General features: G+C 41.6%; 1 protein-coding gene across 4 annotated transcripts; it reads right to left on the reverse strand.

Moving 5' to 3' along the window:
• Positions 1 to 260: 260 nt before the first annotated feature.
• COPS3 (COP9 signalosome subunit 3) lies at positions 261 to 15323 on the reverse strand. Of its 4 annotated transcripts, XM_082312951.1 has the most exons (12): positions 15191 to 15323; positions 12413 to 12542; positions 10560 to 10672; positions 10408 to 10457; positions 9442 to 9534; positions 8549 to 8728; positions 7148 to 7288; positions 5838 to 6011; positions 4888 to 4974; positions 4431 to 4544; positions 3736 to 3816; positions 267 to 3484 (listed from the first exon to the last, which is right to left on the reverse strand). In XM_082312951.1, exons 1-12 carry the CDS (start codon positions 15243 to 15245, stop codon positions 3431 to 3433), a joined length of 1272 nt encoding a protein of 423 aa, XP_082169077.1. In that variant the 5' UTR covers positions 15246 to 15323; the 3' UTR covers positions 267 to 3430. The 4 variants fall into 4 exon arrangements, with proteins under 4 accessions (XP_082169080.1, XP_082169079.1, XP_082169078.1 ...); XM_082312952.1 differs by lacking the exon at positions 7148 to 7288 and having other exon boundaries at positions 264 to 3484; XM_082312953.1 differs by lacking the exons at positions 5838 to 6011; positions 7148 to 7288 and having other exon boundaries at positions 262 to 3484.
• Positions 15324 to 16521: the final 1198 nt, after the last annotated feature.

A 16521-nucleotide genomic window follows, 5' to 3' on the forward strand; every position in this document is an offset into this window, starting at 1 on the left:
TACTGGGGATAGTTCAGGAGAGCTCCGAGAAGCCACCGGCAGAGTTTGAACAACTCCCGAGCAGAGGGCACTGCCACACGCAGCAGACAACCAGCAGCCTCCCGCCAGTCAGCCAGAATCACGTGTCCTGAGAAGCGACAAGAACAAAAGACCCCCCCCAAAAAACTAAGGAAAAGCCAAATACAAAAGACCTACTATCTCATTTAAGACAAACTAAGAAGAAGGACTCGTTTGTTATCTTTATTTTCCAATAGTACATTTAAACAACTTCTCAGGACTAACCTCCTCAGCCAGTGTGGCCATGCAGAAAACATTTCCTAGGTTATACAGATCGCCTATGACAACACATACAACGGCTCGCGGTTGTACCGTAGAATAGAGAAGGGAAGTTGTATAGAAGGAGGCAGCTGGAGTTATGCAAACGCATGTGGCGCAATGGCAGTGCTACAGGTGCGTTAGCAGAGGCCGCTAACTGGGGCTCCACAGTGGCACAAAAATAGGAGGGGTGGCTGCACGCAAACAGCTTCTAACCATTTCTTTTTAGAAATATTTTATTACCTGCTAATCATAACTGAACTAGAGACCCCTCCTGTGGCTAAGAAGTGTAGTTGCATGTCTAATGCTACCTTCAGAACTGCATTTTGTATCTTTGCTAATTAAGATGCATGAAAATAGGAGTTAGATATCAAAGCATGCACTCAGTATTTTGTGAACACATCTAGTGGCCATGCACGACAGGAAGAACGAGCCACAGGACCTCTGAGAGCCTAAGCTCGGAGGAACATAGCACGCAGTGTTCTTACATTTGATCAAAAGTCCTTCCCTGCAATAAATACAAATTAAAACCAGAAAGCTCAAGTGTTCTCAAAGCGTCTCAGCTGACCACAGTCCACGCAATTAGTTCCAAGCCTTGAAGGAGCTACTTCATTAAAAATCTGACTTAATTTCAACAGTATCTCAAGACATGCAGATGCCAGACCATATGTGTTTATCAAACTATTACTTAAAAGCCCTTCCCTGAAGCACTTTCGGTGAATGCTTTATCTACTGATTCTGCAGGTGGGACCTGACTTTGAATTTTCAACAGCAGTCAGAGTTTAAGAGCACAACTACCCACGTCAGAAAAGGAACCTTAGCAGTTCTCTAACTTTAAAAGCATTTGCCCTCTTAAAAATCAGATTAAGAAAAATAGTGTAATATATCATTTGAAACTATTACCTAGCTATTTCTACCATCCTTTTGATGTGAGCATGGATTTATTTTATCTACTTTAAGCAAAAAAGAAGAGAAAATGTAGCTGCTATTTGCCAGCTGCAGATATTAGTTTGCTTCCAATTCCACAGATAGAAAGCCATCCTGCAGCTCTCAGCAGGTACGTCCGCGCTTACTAATAGGAACCAGTGGCATAAAAGCTGGACATTTCTGGTTCTCCTCCAACGTGATGAAAGCGCCCTGCATACATTCTCCCCCTGGCAAGCGAGCCCTTGGCAACGAAAGGCGAGCCATCCACATTTTCGCATAGGTGGCAGTTTGGGGTTAGTCATTTGCAGTACTTCACGACTACCGCACGTGGTTGTAAACACTTCCATAACCCAGCTTTGTGCTTCAGCCCACAGCATTACTCATCTACTAATTTAAACTTCCACAGTACCAGAGAAGAAAATTGTGTAAGCATGTTCAGCACTGAAATCACTGCAGAATTAACTAGGAAAAGATATTTATGATTTTTGAAGGTTTTTTAATTACAAGACGGTAAGGCAAGTTATGGAAAAAACCCCAAGATTTTGCTTTAAGATCAGGTGTAAAAGTTGCTGTCAAATATGGAAGTGTCTATGATAGGAAGCACAAATACTGAATGGTGAGCTACTAACACTATGGACGTATGCCGTGCTCAATACTAAACTGCTATTTTATACTTTTTAAAACGTCATTCACCACCTAGAGAACAACCTGGGGACATACCTCTTCTATTAAAAAGCATACCGCTGTCACAGAGGCTCTGCTAGAATTAAGACACCAATTTTAAGTGAAAACCCCAACAGTTCTGTATCAGCACTGGAAGCACAAATGGAGTATTTTCAACCATGGGTGACCTCAATACATACAAGCTTCACATGGCAAAAGCCAGAAATGCTTAGCTCCTGCTTCGGCTCCTGAAAGAAAGCTGGCAGGTTAGCAGTAGCAAGCAGCTCCTAGTCAGGCGTTTAAGTAGGAAGCACTGGATGCTGAGCTTCTCGCATTCTGACTTGATGACAGGTTTATTTATGCCCGATAGTAGGAGATTTGCACTGACATGAAGTGTTTCAAAAGTGTTTTAACAGTGAAAATCTCCAGATACACGAGAGCTACAGAAAATTTAAAGAGCCCATTGATTTAAGGGGTGAAGCACTTAAAGAATCCAACAACTAAGTTTTTATGTTTAAAATAGTGAATTAAAAACAGATAGCATTCCAGCATGTTATCTCCAAATAAAATCCTGCATTTTGAGAGCTGTATAGAATTCTATGTTCCATATAGAATTATATTCTCTGGAAACAAAGATCTATAGCATGGCCTTCACTTATTTCCACCACAGAAAAGTATTAGCCTGTTGAATACCTTCATGCCAATTGTATAGGAACAAAAATTTAGATTTCTTTCAGTGTGAACAACTTTGTATCTAGAATCCTCCAGAACACCACAATCTTTCAAATACCCTTTTGCTTAGGCCTAATAAGTTCGATCTAAGAGCAAATGTTATTAGGAGATATTTTGTACCAGAAACTTAAAATCATAAATAGCTGTCATGTATGGATTCCCTATAGTGATTTCTGCTTTTCAGCAAAACTGCCTTACAAGGACTCATTAATATGCTCATCCTTTTGGGAAGAACACAGTTCTTATTTCATTTAATAGACAGCAGCCAGCTATACCGGCCATATGCAAATTATAAGGTAGAGAATTTACTTAAACTCCACGCCTCTCCACCCACCATACATATGATAAATCTGCACTTTGAGCCAACTTTAAATACAGAATAATGAACCAGTAATTATCTTGTACGTGAGCCAACACTAGTTTGTATTCTTCCCTGAATAACACTTTTTTTTTTTTTTTGCAGAAGAGAAAAAAGGACTGCTACAGAAACACAGCAACATTCAAACCCTTTAAAACAAAAGGTAGATTATTTAATGCATTAACGATGTTAATCTGAAGATAAATAAATCCACAACAGACTTTTAAGTTTCTTTTGAGATTTCCTTTTTCTTTGCAGAGAATATTTCTGATATTATACAGTACTGGGAGGGTGTTCTTTTATTTTCTTAATGTCCAGGTGAAAAGCAAAGCTCAGTTCTCTCTGCTCTCTTCGTGGAACTCCTCAATGCCCTGTTCCAGGCGTGATTCTTTCATAAGCTGTTACTTGAAAGCGGAGTGGTGAGCAACATGAATTTCAGGAATAACTGGATGGTTTGGTCCCTGAGTCATCTTCTTGAGAGCCCATACTCTGGAAGAGAGAGAGTTATTTCTTTTCAAAAACAGGTCTGAAGGTTTATCTTTGAGACAGACAGTTCTTTGAAGTTAACAGGTAGGAAAATAAAGTGCATATGAAGTAATATGCACTTCCTTTTTGTTTTAAAGCATGATGTTTGTGCACATATTATTAATAATATGTAATTATTAACACTGTAAATACTGACATTCAGTGCAACACATACGCACTGCACTGAATATCTTACAAGACACTAAATCAATTACCTTCTGCACAAACTGAGGGTTCACAGTGATCTCTTGATCCATGGCTTTCAGTCGTTCATCAAGCTCTATACATTTCAGCATCTTAAAAATATATATTAAGTTGATTACTTTGTCCAGCTTGAACGTGATCCTCAATATATTTCATGGCTGCGCTATGTAGAACCAATAACTTTTGCCATCATAAAAGCTCCATGTCAAAATGTTCTCATCCCTCATCTCCCAAACAAAAATGTCAGACCATTTTTTTATTCCCTTATTTCAATCCACGTCTTCCTAACAATCCTTTTTAAGGCCACTGATAGAAAGTCCCATGTGGGTCAACCACCTCAGCCTACAGGCAGGTTGCTGACAGCCAGTGGAAGCGATCCTTGAAATCTAAAACTCTAAAACATTATTTCTAATCCAGTCAATTCAGGGAACTTCACATCTCCAACATTAAGCAGTCAGTCTACTGAAACATCTCAAGCTGTACAGAAGATACAACAGGGAAAGCATTGACAGTAACTGACTATCAGTCTAACACCTTTAAATACTGGTACTGGGAAACAGTCGAATAATGATTCCTCAATCTCAGTAATGATTCCTCAACCCCTACATGTAAGTTACCTACACTGCCTTCTCCCAGCAGCTCTCTGATTACAGACTAAGGTTGTTCAGTAGGAATTCCAAGAGCAGTTAGTATCTTAAAGATTTACCTCCTGATCAATGTTATGAAGCATAGCTGGATTGTTATATTTTTCAGGATTATCGTGGAAACAGACCATGCCGTCTTTCTGATTAATACTTGCAAAGATTTCACCATCTTCTATCTGAAATGAGAGAGGGTTTCATGTAAGGTATCACTAAGAACAGAATTTCAGGTAACTACAACACACGGACTCCTTGTGGAGTCATCTTTAACTTGTTTGCTCTTTATTTCCTAACAGTTTCCCAAAGACAAATGATGCATGCCTTATCTTAGGCAGAGGACATCCTTTAAGATTTTTTGAGAGCAGTCTAAACACCACAGCAGACTGACAGTATTTCCTTCACCCTGAAAAAGAACCATTCTTCAGCCATTCAGAACATGCACTGCCAATCCAAACACTTAAGAGAGTCTTAAATTGGATCAGTTTTTAAATTAGGATAGCTTAGCCAAGTAACAAGTCTTACCATGTGGAGGACGTATTTTTCTGCTTCCTGGGGCCCCGACAACTGCACTCGACTTGCCATGTCTTGTAATGACAATGTTAAAAATGTCTGAAATTTAGGAAGTATTAAATGGTTAAAACTAGATGCTAAGAACCCTCCCTATCAATCCTTCACAACCTATGCAATCTTATTTTGAAGTCTGATGGGAAGAAACAAGTGGATCACATAGTTATTACGTATAAAAGCACCATGAGATGGGAGTCAGTTCTTCCTCCAAAGATGCCACTTTGTTATACTGTGCACGTATGCAGACCAAACTAATGGAGTCGTTACTCCATTTCTGCAATTCCTTTTTACCCCAGACCCAGTCCTGACCAACCTCGTCCCTCACCTTTCTACATGAGTAAGGTGATTGTCCATCATTTCCTTCAAGAGATGCAGGTATTGCGTTGCTTCTGAGGTTAGTTCTACTGCAACAAACACCAAAAGACCTTTCCCTGATCATCTTTAAGGATTAATCTGATCTCTCAGCTGAAGGAGCACATCACTCCACTGCTGCTGTTTTTCCTTTTGCTTCAGATACTTCCAAAATCTGTCCCACTCACTCACTCTTCTCTAATGAAGTAACCTGTAAAGTTCAGGTTTCCTATTTTTCAAATAGAGATGAAGGTCATTTGGTAGCAGCACTCCCAACTTCTTTGATTATGTATGAAAATCTCATGGGCAAACCTCTCTGACAGACAGACATATTGAACGACCTTTTAAATAATGCATAAGGAGCCAACTGAATTGGTTTTCTATAGAGAGCATTTTAGTCTCATTTGTTTCAGAGTCACAAATCTCAGTTTTAGTAATTTCTCCGTGACATTACTACATTATCATTTTGCTCTGAATTGAATACATTTCAGAGAGACACTCTTTGAGAAAAACTAATCACAATTTCTCAGCAAAACAAGACCCCTACATCTTACCTTGGTTAGCCTCTGAATATTCTTTTTGTAGAGAGATGACAAGCATTGCTTAACCAGCCCCATATTGTTATCCCTTGTGAATGTTTCACTGTGTTTGTTCACCAGATTTCGAAGCTCCGAGGGTTTATTGGTTGAATAAACTTGCGCTAATTCATGGTAAGCATTGCTAAGGGGCTGCAATTAGAAAAATGAGAACCCTTCTTAAAGAACACGTTGTTCAACCAGCCTTACAAAATCTATTCACTACTTCAACATTAGAAGCTGTGCAGGCATAAAAGTAAATTTAAGTAGCTCAAGCATCTCATAAAAAGTACGTGATGCCCACACATGGCTTTACAGCAATGATAGATCCTCATACACTACATCTGCATCACTGCAACATAAGATTTAGTAAACATCAGTCAAGGACCTCTGTATGACAGTTCTAGTTATGGCAGTGCAAGAAAGAGTCCATTAGCTGACCAGCCTATGACGTAAGCTGAACTCAAGGTAAGTAGCGTATTGACTAGTCACTGCCCACGTTTGTGCTATGCTCTAAGACACTGTCATCCTTGACCACAATGCATCACAGCATGGACAACAGAGAATCAGGGAGTGAAGACTAGTTCACCTAAATGACTTTAAAATGGCAATTGTTTGAGTTTGCTTATTAGTATCTGAAGTTAGAAGATTGTTGGAACTTTTTAAAATTTTGGTCACAAATCAACAAACTCAGTGTTAAATAGAAACTAACTTTTAAAAGTGTATTATTTACCTAGGATCAGAACTCTCTCGCTAGCCGTTTTGTCTTCCACCCTACACCTCCTAATCAGAATGCTTATGGACTCCAAACTTGCAGCTTTTATTCTTTATAAAGCTGGAGTTTTGGAATAACTATTCAGCGTTTCATACTTCAACTAGATGAAGTTACAGGTTGAATGTTTTTACAAGGACACTGCATATTGAAAGCCAAGTGAAATCTGAGTCTTGTTTGAGTTCTAAAGTAAAATGCTATCAAGGGATGTGCAGTATCAGTGAAGAGAATATTGGTAAGTACACTATTCAACCCTAAAGTTTTTCCAAATTTAAGTTTAAAAACCTCTATTACCAATATGAACAATACAGTTCGTTTGTAATAGACATAGAAGTTGCAAGACAATCTTTAGCTATTGTACACTAGAAAGGCAGCAAGAGGTTGTACTCTGGCACATTGTGCCTTATTTCCCATGATGTGCAATGTTAAACAGTACTATCAAACGAGGGTAGAAAAAAATATCATTTACAAATTCAGATTTGTTGTTCTATTATTTAGCTGTATTCGCAAGACTTACCTTAATGAATCTACCAACTATCTGGGAAGTGTATTTTGGTAGCTGCTGAACTTTGCCAAGTAGTATCAAAGAAACTAGAATATACTTTTTATATGATTCCAACATAATATGACTGACTGCCATGGCTGGAGTAGTTATTGCCTAAGCAAGCAAGAAAGAAATGGAATAGAAATTTAGTATACTTACTGGCAGATCCTGGTAGCTACTGCATTAACAAAAATCTCAGTTTAAAGCTGCATGCAGAAAGGATACAACGACATATGAAATTCACCTTTGAGCATTAAAGCTTAACTAACTTCTGTCAAAATTAATTACCCAAAAATGTCCTAAAAAAGTAAATTCTATAGAAGCTACTCAAAACATATCCTGTTACAGTGATGCCTACCTTAAAATAGCCCTGTTAAGATAAAATCAAAACTTTTCCTTGGTATGTATCTAAAGTTGTACTAGAAATCACCTGTAGCTACCTGTTACCAGGAGTGATTATACAGTTCGGGTAGAACCTAGATTTACACAGATCCTTAAAGAGGTTTTATGAAGCTATTACATCATCAGATCTCATATTTAAGTATGCTGAAAGAGGTCTGCAGAATCAGGGAAAAGGGATTTTTTGTTTACTGTGATACTGCTAGCTACTCAAGAGCTGACCCTTGTTTACAGAAAAGAAAAATGCTGCACCAGGTTATTTTGCACATTTCACAGCATTTTCCTCTCATACACACACAGAGTTTTCCCAATTTTGTGATTTTTCTCTTCTTTCACAAAGTAAAAGCAGCAAATACTGTAACAGCCTTGAAGAAGTGTAACTCCCCTCATAAAATTAGCAAAGGTCTTAACAAAACCACTGAACTGTTTTTTCTTTAAGAATACACAATTCCAAATGTCAGCCTGTGAACTGTTTCTATGTGAGCAGTAATAAGCAGGCATTTGAAAAATATTTATAGTGAGATAAATTTAACATCAACCTTTGAGTTGCATAGTTTTATGGTGCAATAGTTACTTGGCTGTAACAGACCTTCTTAAAGGAAAACACCTCTAAAGACAGTTCGCTTGTTACTTCACTTTATACACTAAAGAGTACCACTAAGGCTGTATCTTTCATAAAGGACCTAATAGTGAACACTAACCCAAATCAGTTTTTATGTATTACTATGATGAACACACATGCTAAAGCAAAACCTATGCGAATGATGAACAGCAGCATAGATCTGTTAGTAGAATTATATTCTTAAGGTTAAGAATGAAAATAATTGGAGACTGCTTGTACTTTATGTTAGGTTCACGGCTTTTATTGCTATCCTTGGTGGCAATTCAAAGATAAGTTCTCTCAGCGCTATTACACATGCTACTTTTGCCTTTCAATTGATCACACTTTAGACTCACCATTTTATTTAAAGTTACCTGTTCATAAAAGTAGAGTGCTCTTTCAAAGTTCTTTAGCCCAGTGTATATCATCCCACCATAGTAGTAGTAACATAAAAAGTGCTTCGCATCATATGCCCCATTCTCTTTACAAATATCCATCATGTCCACATCTAGATACGGGAGGGCAGGTTTAAAGCATTTTGCTAACAAACAGAGCTACAAGAAAATAAATCAAATTTTCATAAATTAGCCATTTCCATGAGGAAGAAGTTGAAACTGAATTAATCTAGTACTATTTAATAAATCTCACTCCTCCGAGAGTGAAAACAGTGCATGTTAGTTGTGCTGTAACACAGATTATTCATTGTATCATGCTATTTGGAAATCCCTTAACACAGATTGTGAACTGTTATAAATTATCTGAATCCTAAAGAAATTAGACTCTGACAAAGCTGCTTGAAACTCCAGGCCTTCCAGACTACTGTGCCAGCAGCACTAAATATTGCACTAAACATTCCTGTCCAACCCTAAGTCCCAGGAGCCAAGGATGAGACAGAAGCGTAAATCCAGGCCAAAGACACTGAGACAAACATGCCTTTTGTCAAACTTGAGCAAACAGTATCTGGACGTATACTGCCTAAGACAAGCTGTGTGTGACTTTCAGCCCAGAGAGAAAGGATGTCAAAGGACTTTCAGAAGTCATCAACAAAACCAAAGATCTGGGGGCACGCACTGAACATTTAAAATTAAAAGAAGGGGATTTTATTTCAGTATATCATATTATTTATTACTGGGGAAAAAAAAAAACCAACAAACACCACACTTATAAGCCATTTTTACATTGCAATATGTGAACATTTATTTCCTCAAAAGGTTATAGGTATTTTATAAGCTTTTACTCTCATAAAAAGCCCTTATGCTCCCCTTACCTGGCAGAGATCTGCGTGTATTGAGGTCAGCTGGTTTGTGTTCATCTGCATCTTGTCTATGGCTTGTCTGAGAATGCTAATTCCTCGCAGGGGCTGTCAGAAATTACATCTCTTTCAGACAATTTCTCATAGATGGCAGCACATTGGATCTTATGTTGACACTTACAAATGAAAAATAACACTAATTGACAGGTTCCATTAAGTAATAGTTGGCCTGAGGTTCCCTTTTTGTAGGATACTGCAGTTCTCAGAAAATAAAATTAACCTTGGCTATACAACTTCTCCTGATAAACTGAAGTCATCAATTCTGCTCCACAAAGCCAACCTCATCAGGAATACCGTAATTTGTATCGACAAGATAACTTTTCTTGACTCCATGACGCCATTTAAACTCCCACCAAATAACAAAGGCAAGGCTCTCACTTTACTCCACTTAGAACAGCTTTGATCTCTACTTCTATTTCAGGCTAGATTTCACTAAAATGGCCTGCAAAAGTCAGTATCTTAGCAACAAAAACATTGGTCAAGTATTTCTTAATCAAGTTTCCTTTACATTTTAAGGCATTTCATTAAGAACATTATACAACACTGGCGAGAATAACAGTGAAACTAGTATCACTGACTCACCAGCGCTAATAATTTTTGCAGCTCTGTCCTACTCATGCACACATTGTCTGAAGAACATTCCTGGTACTACAGATTTCCTAGTTCGTGTGCGAGAGCACATTTTTTAGGTGACTCCCCCAAAGAAAAAAATTATCGTCCTTACATTTTCCTTATAGAAACCTTAAAATCTTCATTTACGTTCGCTACCTCTCGGTAAACTTAACAAGTAAGGAGCTGCACAAAAATACTTAACATTAAGTTAGTGGCAAATCTTTATGAAGTGAGTAAGAGACTGGTAAGATCCCCTTTAAGAGCTTGGATAGGTAGGTAGCTTATTTGTACTAGATGATATTTGCTCACCTGTTTTCTTTCCACAAGGGCATTTGTTAACTGGTGGCACAGGCCAGCAACTAAATACAGTAAAAGACAAACAAAAAACCCAACACAGTGAAAAATCAGTAATATCAAACTATCAAAAAAACGTATAAAGTCTGAAAGTAAGCTCAACTTACAAGTGTCTGTTGCATATCTAATGTGTTCCCCATTACAAGTGCTGATAAAAAGCTGCACCTGTGAGAATAATGTTTCGAAGTCAGGGATGCTGGGCATAGAAAACTTCACAAACCTAAAATAAAAACAACAGCAAAAAAAGGTTTAACACTTAACACTTGGAGATTAATAAAAAAGCTTCATCTTCATCGCTAAGTCTCTGCAGGTGCATGTAGATGCTTGCAAACAAATCCAAAGTGTTTATGACAGATGGCATACGATTTCCCCAGGAGCTGCACAACACTTGAAAATACACTTCCTGCGCACACCCCCATTCTCAATCTAGTGCAAACTACAATTTAGAACAAACTACGGCGAACAAAGATCATTTTATCTAGTACAATAGTTACAATCATAATAGAAACACTGGCCAACGATGATGACTTGTAATAGCCACACAACTTCTCTGGACACTTTTGCCTATCCTACAGCCATCTCCTGCTTGAATGTGCTCATGATTTCTCAACTATTAAATTACTAGATGTATCCCTCTTGTTAGGAGCTCTTTCTCTTCACTTCCAGTTTCTCTCCATCTCTGGTGGTTCCTTAGCACTCTGTAGGCTGTAGCCTTGCACATCGCTTCTTCTGTAAGATGAACTATGGTTATGCTCATCTGAGGGCAGTGAAAACTAGCTATGCATCCTACAAACGTCATGAAAACATACAGAAAAAACTCCGTTTAATGCTGTTGTAAGGTACCCAACCCTGCCCATACTTCAGTTGCTAAACACTGTAATATACACGTCAAACCCACCTAGATCATGAACTGACCCTCCCCACAAGGCTTATCACTGTCCAGGTGACGTGCTGCCACCCCTTCCCTGTCTCTTCAGAGTCTTACTCTACCAGCGTAGCAGTTTGCCATGGCACAGTTTCAGCCAGAACTTTACTATATGTCCACTGATACCACCTCTTCAAATAATACGTTTTACATATTATTTCTTATAAACAGTTATCTTCCTTCCTCCACCTGTTTTAATGACTGTTTTCATGTACCTCATGATACGATTCTTCTGCTAACGCAGTAACTGATGCCCTGTTTTTTGTAAATTCCATAATGCATTTTTATGAGATGGTAGTGAATTGTAATATTAAGTGCACGATCTCTATGTATTACAGTCATTTTGTCTCAAAAGGGTAGTAGAACAAGTACTAGAATTCTGGTCTTTCCTTTAATAGAGAACTTCAAAATAACAGTGGAACCCATAGATGCTTCACTTGCAGTTAGGTACAGTGAGAAAAAATAGTTTGAGCTTCAAGGCCAAATACCCTTACCTTACCTCAGCATCACCAAGGCAATTCAAGTATTATCTTAAACTACAGAGAACTGCAAGAGCCTCAATGTAGTCCAGAGACAAATACCCAAGAACTATAAGAACCCATGCTTCACCAGGGAAGAAAAAAAAAAAAAAAAAAAAGTGTGTTGCTTCATGCTTACAGTTTAGGGCACTAATGCCCTGCCAACTGAGTTTTAAAAGCTAGTTTTATACCTTTTTGCTGAACACGTATGGAAGAATACTTATAAAGGCATAAACAAGAGAAATGGATACAGCCTTAAGGAAAACGAACCCCCAGTGTTACTGTTTGACAGTAATGGCATTTACAAGCTCCAGAGGTTTTTTTTTCTCTTGAAAATACAAATTTGCCTTGGTATTTTTGTTAATAAAATGTGCATCACCGAAGGAAACTAAGCACCATTCTAAGAAATGCAGATTGAAAACATTTATGTCCAAAAGAAAAACATTTGGTTGACAATTCAGCATGTTGCCTGAAGTTTTAATACTAAGATATTTAATTAAAAGAAAGCAATACTTACAAGACAGCAAGAACGCCTAATGAGTGTTCCTGCACATCCAGGGCACCAAGCACTGTATCCAGATGGGAAAGATTTTTTGCTAGCAGTTCTCCGCTTTTATTGATCAGTTCACAAAGCTGGGTCATTTGCCCTGAAATACAAAACATCACTGTCAAACACTAATTAGAGAACACTCATGCATTCCCATACCTCATTACACCTTGCTGCCCTACATAATCTGAGGGAAGAGTAGTATCACACAGAGAATTTTCTTTTCTGTAATATAACAGGCATTAGTTTTCAACAAGCAAGGTACCTGCAGTATGACTTTTTTATAAGGTGACAGCTAAGCTTCTGGCCTTTGGGACTGGAAAGGAAACCCTCAGAACACAAACACAACATGAGAAGCAGCAGCAGCTCGCCTCATTAGAGAGGGGGCTTCAGGGTCTTGTATCAACGCCAAGCACACCTAAGCCAAGTCTCCAAAACTTTAACCAATGTACTGTGATGCAAAATTTTGCCTCATGTGGATACATGTATCTACACCTGGGTCTTCTAGGTGTTATAAGGGGGAAATCAAAACAAAACCAAAACAGTACCAAAAGTAGTTTCCTCCACTTTCTAAAAAATCCCAGTACCAGAGCTTGTTCCTTGCTGCTTCTCAAACGCCCTATCCGCTTTTCAGGTCTGCTCACAGCATTTTTTTGAAGTAGACATTAAAACTACAACTAAGTATCAACAATAATAGGATTTAAAAATCTGTTCTTAAATTTACTTCGTATAATTAGAACTACAATGTTATTCTACTCATTGTGAGCTATGAACACAGCATGAAAGGCAACTATTTTGAATTATGAAGGTATGGTAAGCCCAAAAAACCTTACAAAGAAAGCAGACCGATTACCATTAACTGCTTTCAAAGTCTTCCCCCTGCAATTACTTTAATTAAAACTACGCCTTTCTGAAGCAGACTATTGTCTCAACGTTTAATCCTTGCGGGTTAGAGAGAAAAAAACATAGGTTCTCTCACCCTTACAAAAATCTTCATAAAACGAGGAATAGTGCTCCGTTCATAGAGATTAACACTATTGTCAACTCTCTGTCCTTTTCCGTTGAAAAAGAAAACCTGGGAAGCCCTAGCAATGAAACGTTAGTTTTGAAGTAACAGAGGGATCAAAAGTTCCAAATGTGGAACCAGAGCCCAGGACCTCCAGAAACCCATCCCCAAAACAGCGCTCTCCACACGGAATTAAAACTCCAGGCATGGAAAGGAATAGGGCCTGTAAAATGCTCTGCAGTTTGATTTAAGCATTGCAAAACCTTAGTTCTGGTATCCTCCCTAGCGTAGAAATCCACCCATTCTACAGCTATCATCTAGCATTCCCCTAAAAAACAAAGCAAAAAAAAAAAAAAAAAAAACAAAACCAAAACAATCTTCTACCCACGAACACACGCTGAGCAACTCACACAGTGTAAGCAGAAATACCCACACCAGGCCCAACTAAATGTCCATTCACATCACCTCCCATGCGGGCAAATACTGATAACCAGAAACCAACACCACCACAAGTACATGGACTTCTCCCGTGTGCTCTCATAGCCTCCAGCAGCCTCTCTGGTGTCTGGATTTACTCTCTCACAGAGAACGTCTATCTGGCTCATCCTTAACGGGAGAACTTCCATAAAGTCACCCAGTCTCCTCTTGAACCTTTTGCATCCACAAAACCTTGTAATAAAAAGTTCTCCTGCTGAATTACATGCGTACAAAGAATCACCTTTCATCTCGTTTGTACCCGCACCTTGCAGGTATCATTTGTCTCTTGTATCTGATATCCCCAGTAAAAATACTCTGTATTTAATAAGTTAAACCGAAGTAAGAGAAAGTAGGAGCTCCACCCAAAAGTAACTGCCAGAGATAAAGCCTGGGGCCATAGAGGAAAGCATCAATTCTTGATCGGTTCCCGGGAGCAACCATCCCATGCAGAGAAACACTCAGAACGCCTTTTAGGGAGCATCAACACAGACAGAAAGTTCAAGAACTAGGAAAGGCTGTGCCCACACACAGGAGAATCAGGAGTTCAGCAATGAAACTGAGGAATTCTAACTATGGTTATTAAAACACTTTCTGAACACTTGGTTATGGCAACTCTGACATACAGTCTCGGGCCTCCTATCATAGCTTCCGTGGGAAGGCAGGACTGCCCTGTCCATGCTCCACTTTGTCCCCAGGAGCTAACTCTTCTGAAATGTACTTTAGAACACACACGCCGCAACTTGCATGCCCAGCGGTTAGGCGACAGGCTGGGCTATGTAATCCCAGTTAAAGTCCCTCTGATGCCCGCTCCTCCCCCCTGATTTTCAAGGCTCAGATTTTGGCAGCACCGCCGGTGCCGGCTCCACTCCCCTCACCCGGGACCTCCAGCTCCCGAAAGCCCCTACTTGGCCGCTGCCCCGGGAGAGGGAGCGAGGAGCGCTGTGCAGCCGGCCCCCCACGCCCTGTCAAACCAGCGCCGCCCGAACCCCTCCGCGATCCCTCCGAGGCCGCCTCTGCGTGCGGCGAGGGAGCCCCGAATTACAGCCCGGCAAGGGCCCCGCCGGAGCCAGCCGCGCCCCCCGGGGGAGCAGGAGCACCGGACCCGCTCCTGAGGAGAGCCGTGAGAGGAGCCAGGCCCCGGCCCGCCCCCTCCCAGCCGTGCGGGGCCCGGCGGGCTCCACCGGCCGCCGCCCCCTCCTCAGCCCCCGCTGGCTCCCCGCCGCCGCCGCCCGGGGCCCGCATGCGGCTCCCCCCTCCACGGTCACCTTGGGCCGAGAGCTGCCGGACGCTGTTGACGAACTGCTCCAGGGCCGACGCCATCTTGGCGGCTGGCGGCGCGGCCGCGCGCGCTGCGGGCGGGGCGGAGCGGGGCGGGGGTGGGGGAAGCGGGAAGGAGCAAGCGCTGCGCGCGCCGCCGCCGAGCCAATCAGCCGCCGTTTGCCGGGGCCGCGCGACGCCCGCCGCCGCCCGTCACTTCCGCCGCTGCGCCGCGCTCTCGCGAGAGCTGCCGTCGCTATGGCAACCGCCGCCTTTCCCTCCGCCCGCCCGGAAGTGCCGACAAGGCACAAGGGAGGCCCGAACAGCGCGAGAAGCCGTGACTCAGCAGGGCTGGGACGGGGCGGGGGGGTGGCGGCGGTGGTGACGTCACGGTGGCGTCACCCCTCCTCCCCGTGTCGCGGTGCGAGGGGCGGCGGCCCGCCGATCGGCCGCCCCTCGCACCGCGACACGGGGCCCTCAGCCCGGGCCTGCTCGCCCGTGTGCTGAGGTTTAATTCCTTTTCCATCCCTGCAGGAGCTGAGGCGGTGAAGCGACGCGGCCCTGAGCTGCTGCGGGCGGGATGTTTGTCTCCAGCATACCACGAAGAAGAAAGAAACCTTTCCGCCTGTCATGGATGGAGAGGCGTTATGTATTCCCTCACTGCTTAGTCAGAAACTTCAAGTTATGTTGAAATCCCATTCCTTGCAATAAGCACGATGCCTCCGGTGCAAGCGAAAGCAGAATACACACTGGAAACGTCACACGTTTTCCCTCCTAACCTCACTGTGACGGTTACCATCGCCTACAGCCCAGCTGCCAGTTCTCCTTCCTCCACACCGTGACCTTCCCCGCATCACCTCATCTCTACAGCTCGTTTGCCCTTTCCATGAAACGAGGACAATACATTCCACTGGAAAACATTCTGGAATTGAAAGATGAAATATTTTGGAACCGCTAAGCCGTATTATTGCCGTCGACCAAAATCTTTTCTCTCCCAGCTCAGCGGTTGCCTAATCCTGTTAGTCACACTCAGAGGCCTCCCCCTTCTTTAGCAGCTTTAATCCCCGCAGTGTTTTTTGACCAGGGCGATCTTTGCTCCTGTGTCAGAACATGCAGACCTTCGTGGTGTGTTGTCACCGCTTCTTTTGGGTCCGGGTGTTGACTTTAAGGGTTCCCGTCACCCGTGGGGACAGAGCTGTGTCACATCGAGTGAGATCCTGGGCAGCGCGTGCCCCCACCCCACGAACTGATAGAAATGGGTATATTTTATGTCAAGGCTTAGCTGCAAAAATCACCACGTTTTGCACGCCCCCACGCCACGCACACGTGCCCCCCAAGA

The sequence above is a fragment of the Platalea leucorodia genome (genome assembly GCF_965183815.1).
Source record: "Platalea leucorodia genome assembly, chromosome: 5".
Lineage (NCBI taxonomy): Eukaryota > Metazoa > Chordata > Aves > Pelecaniformes > Threskiornithidae > Platalea > Platalea leucorodia.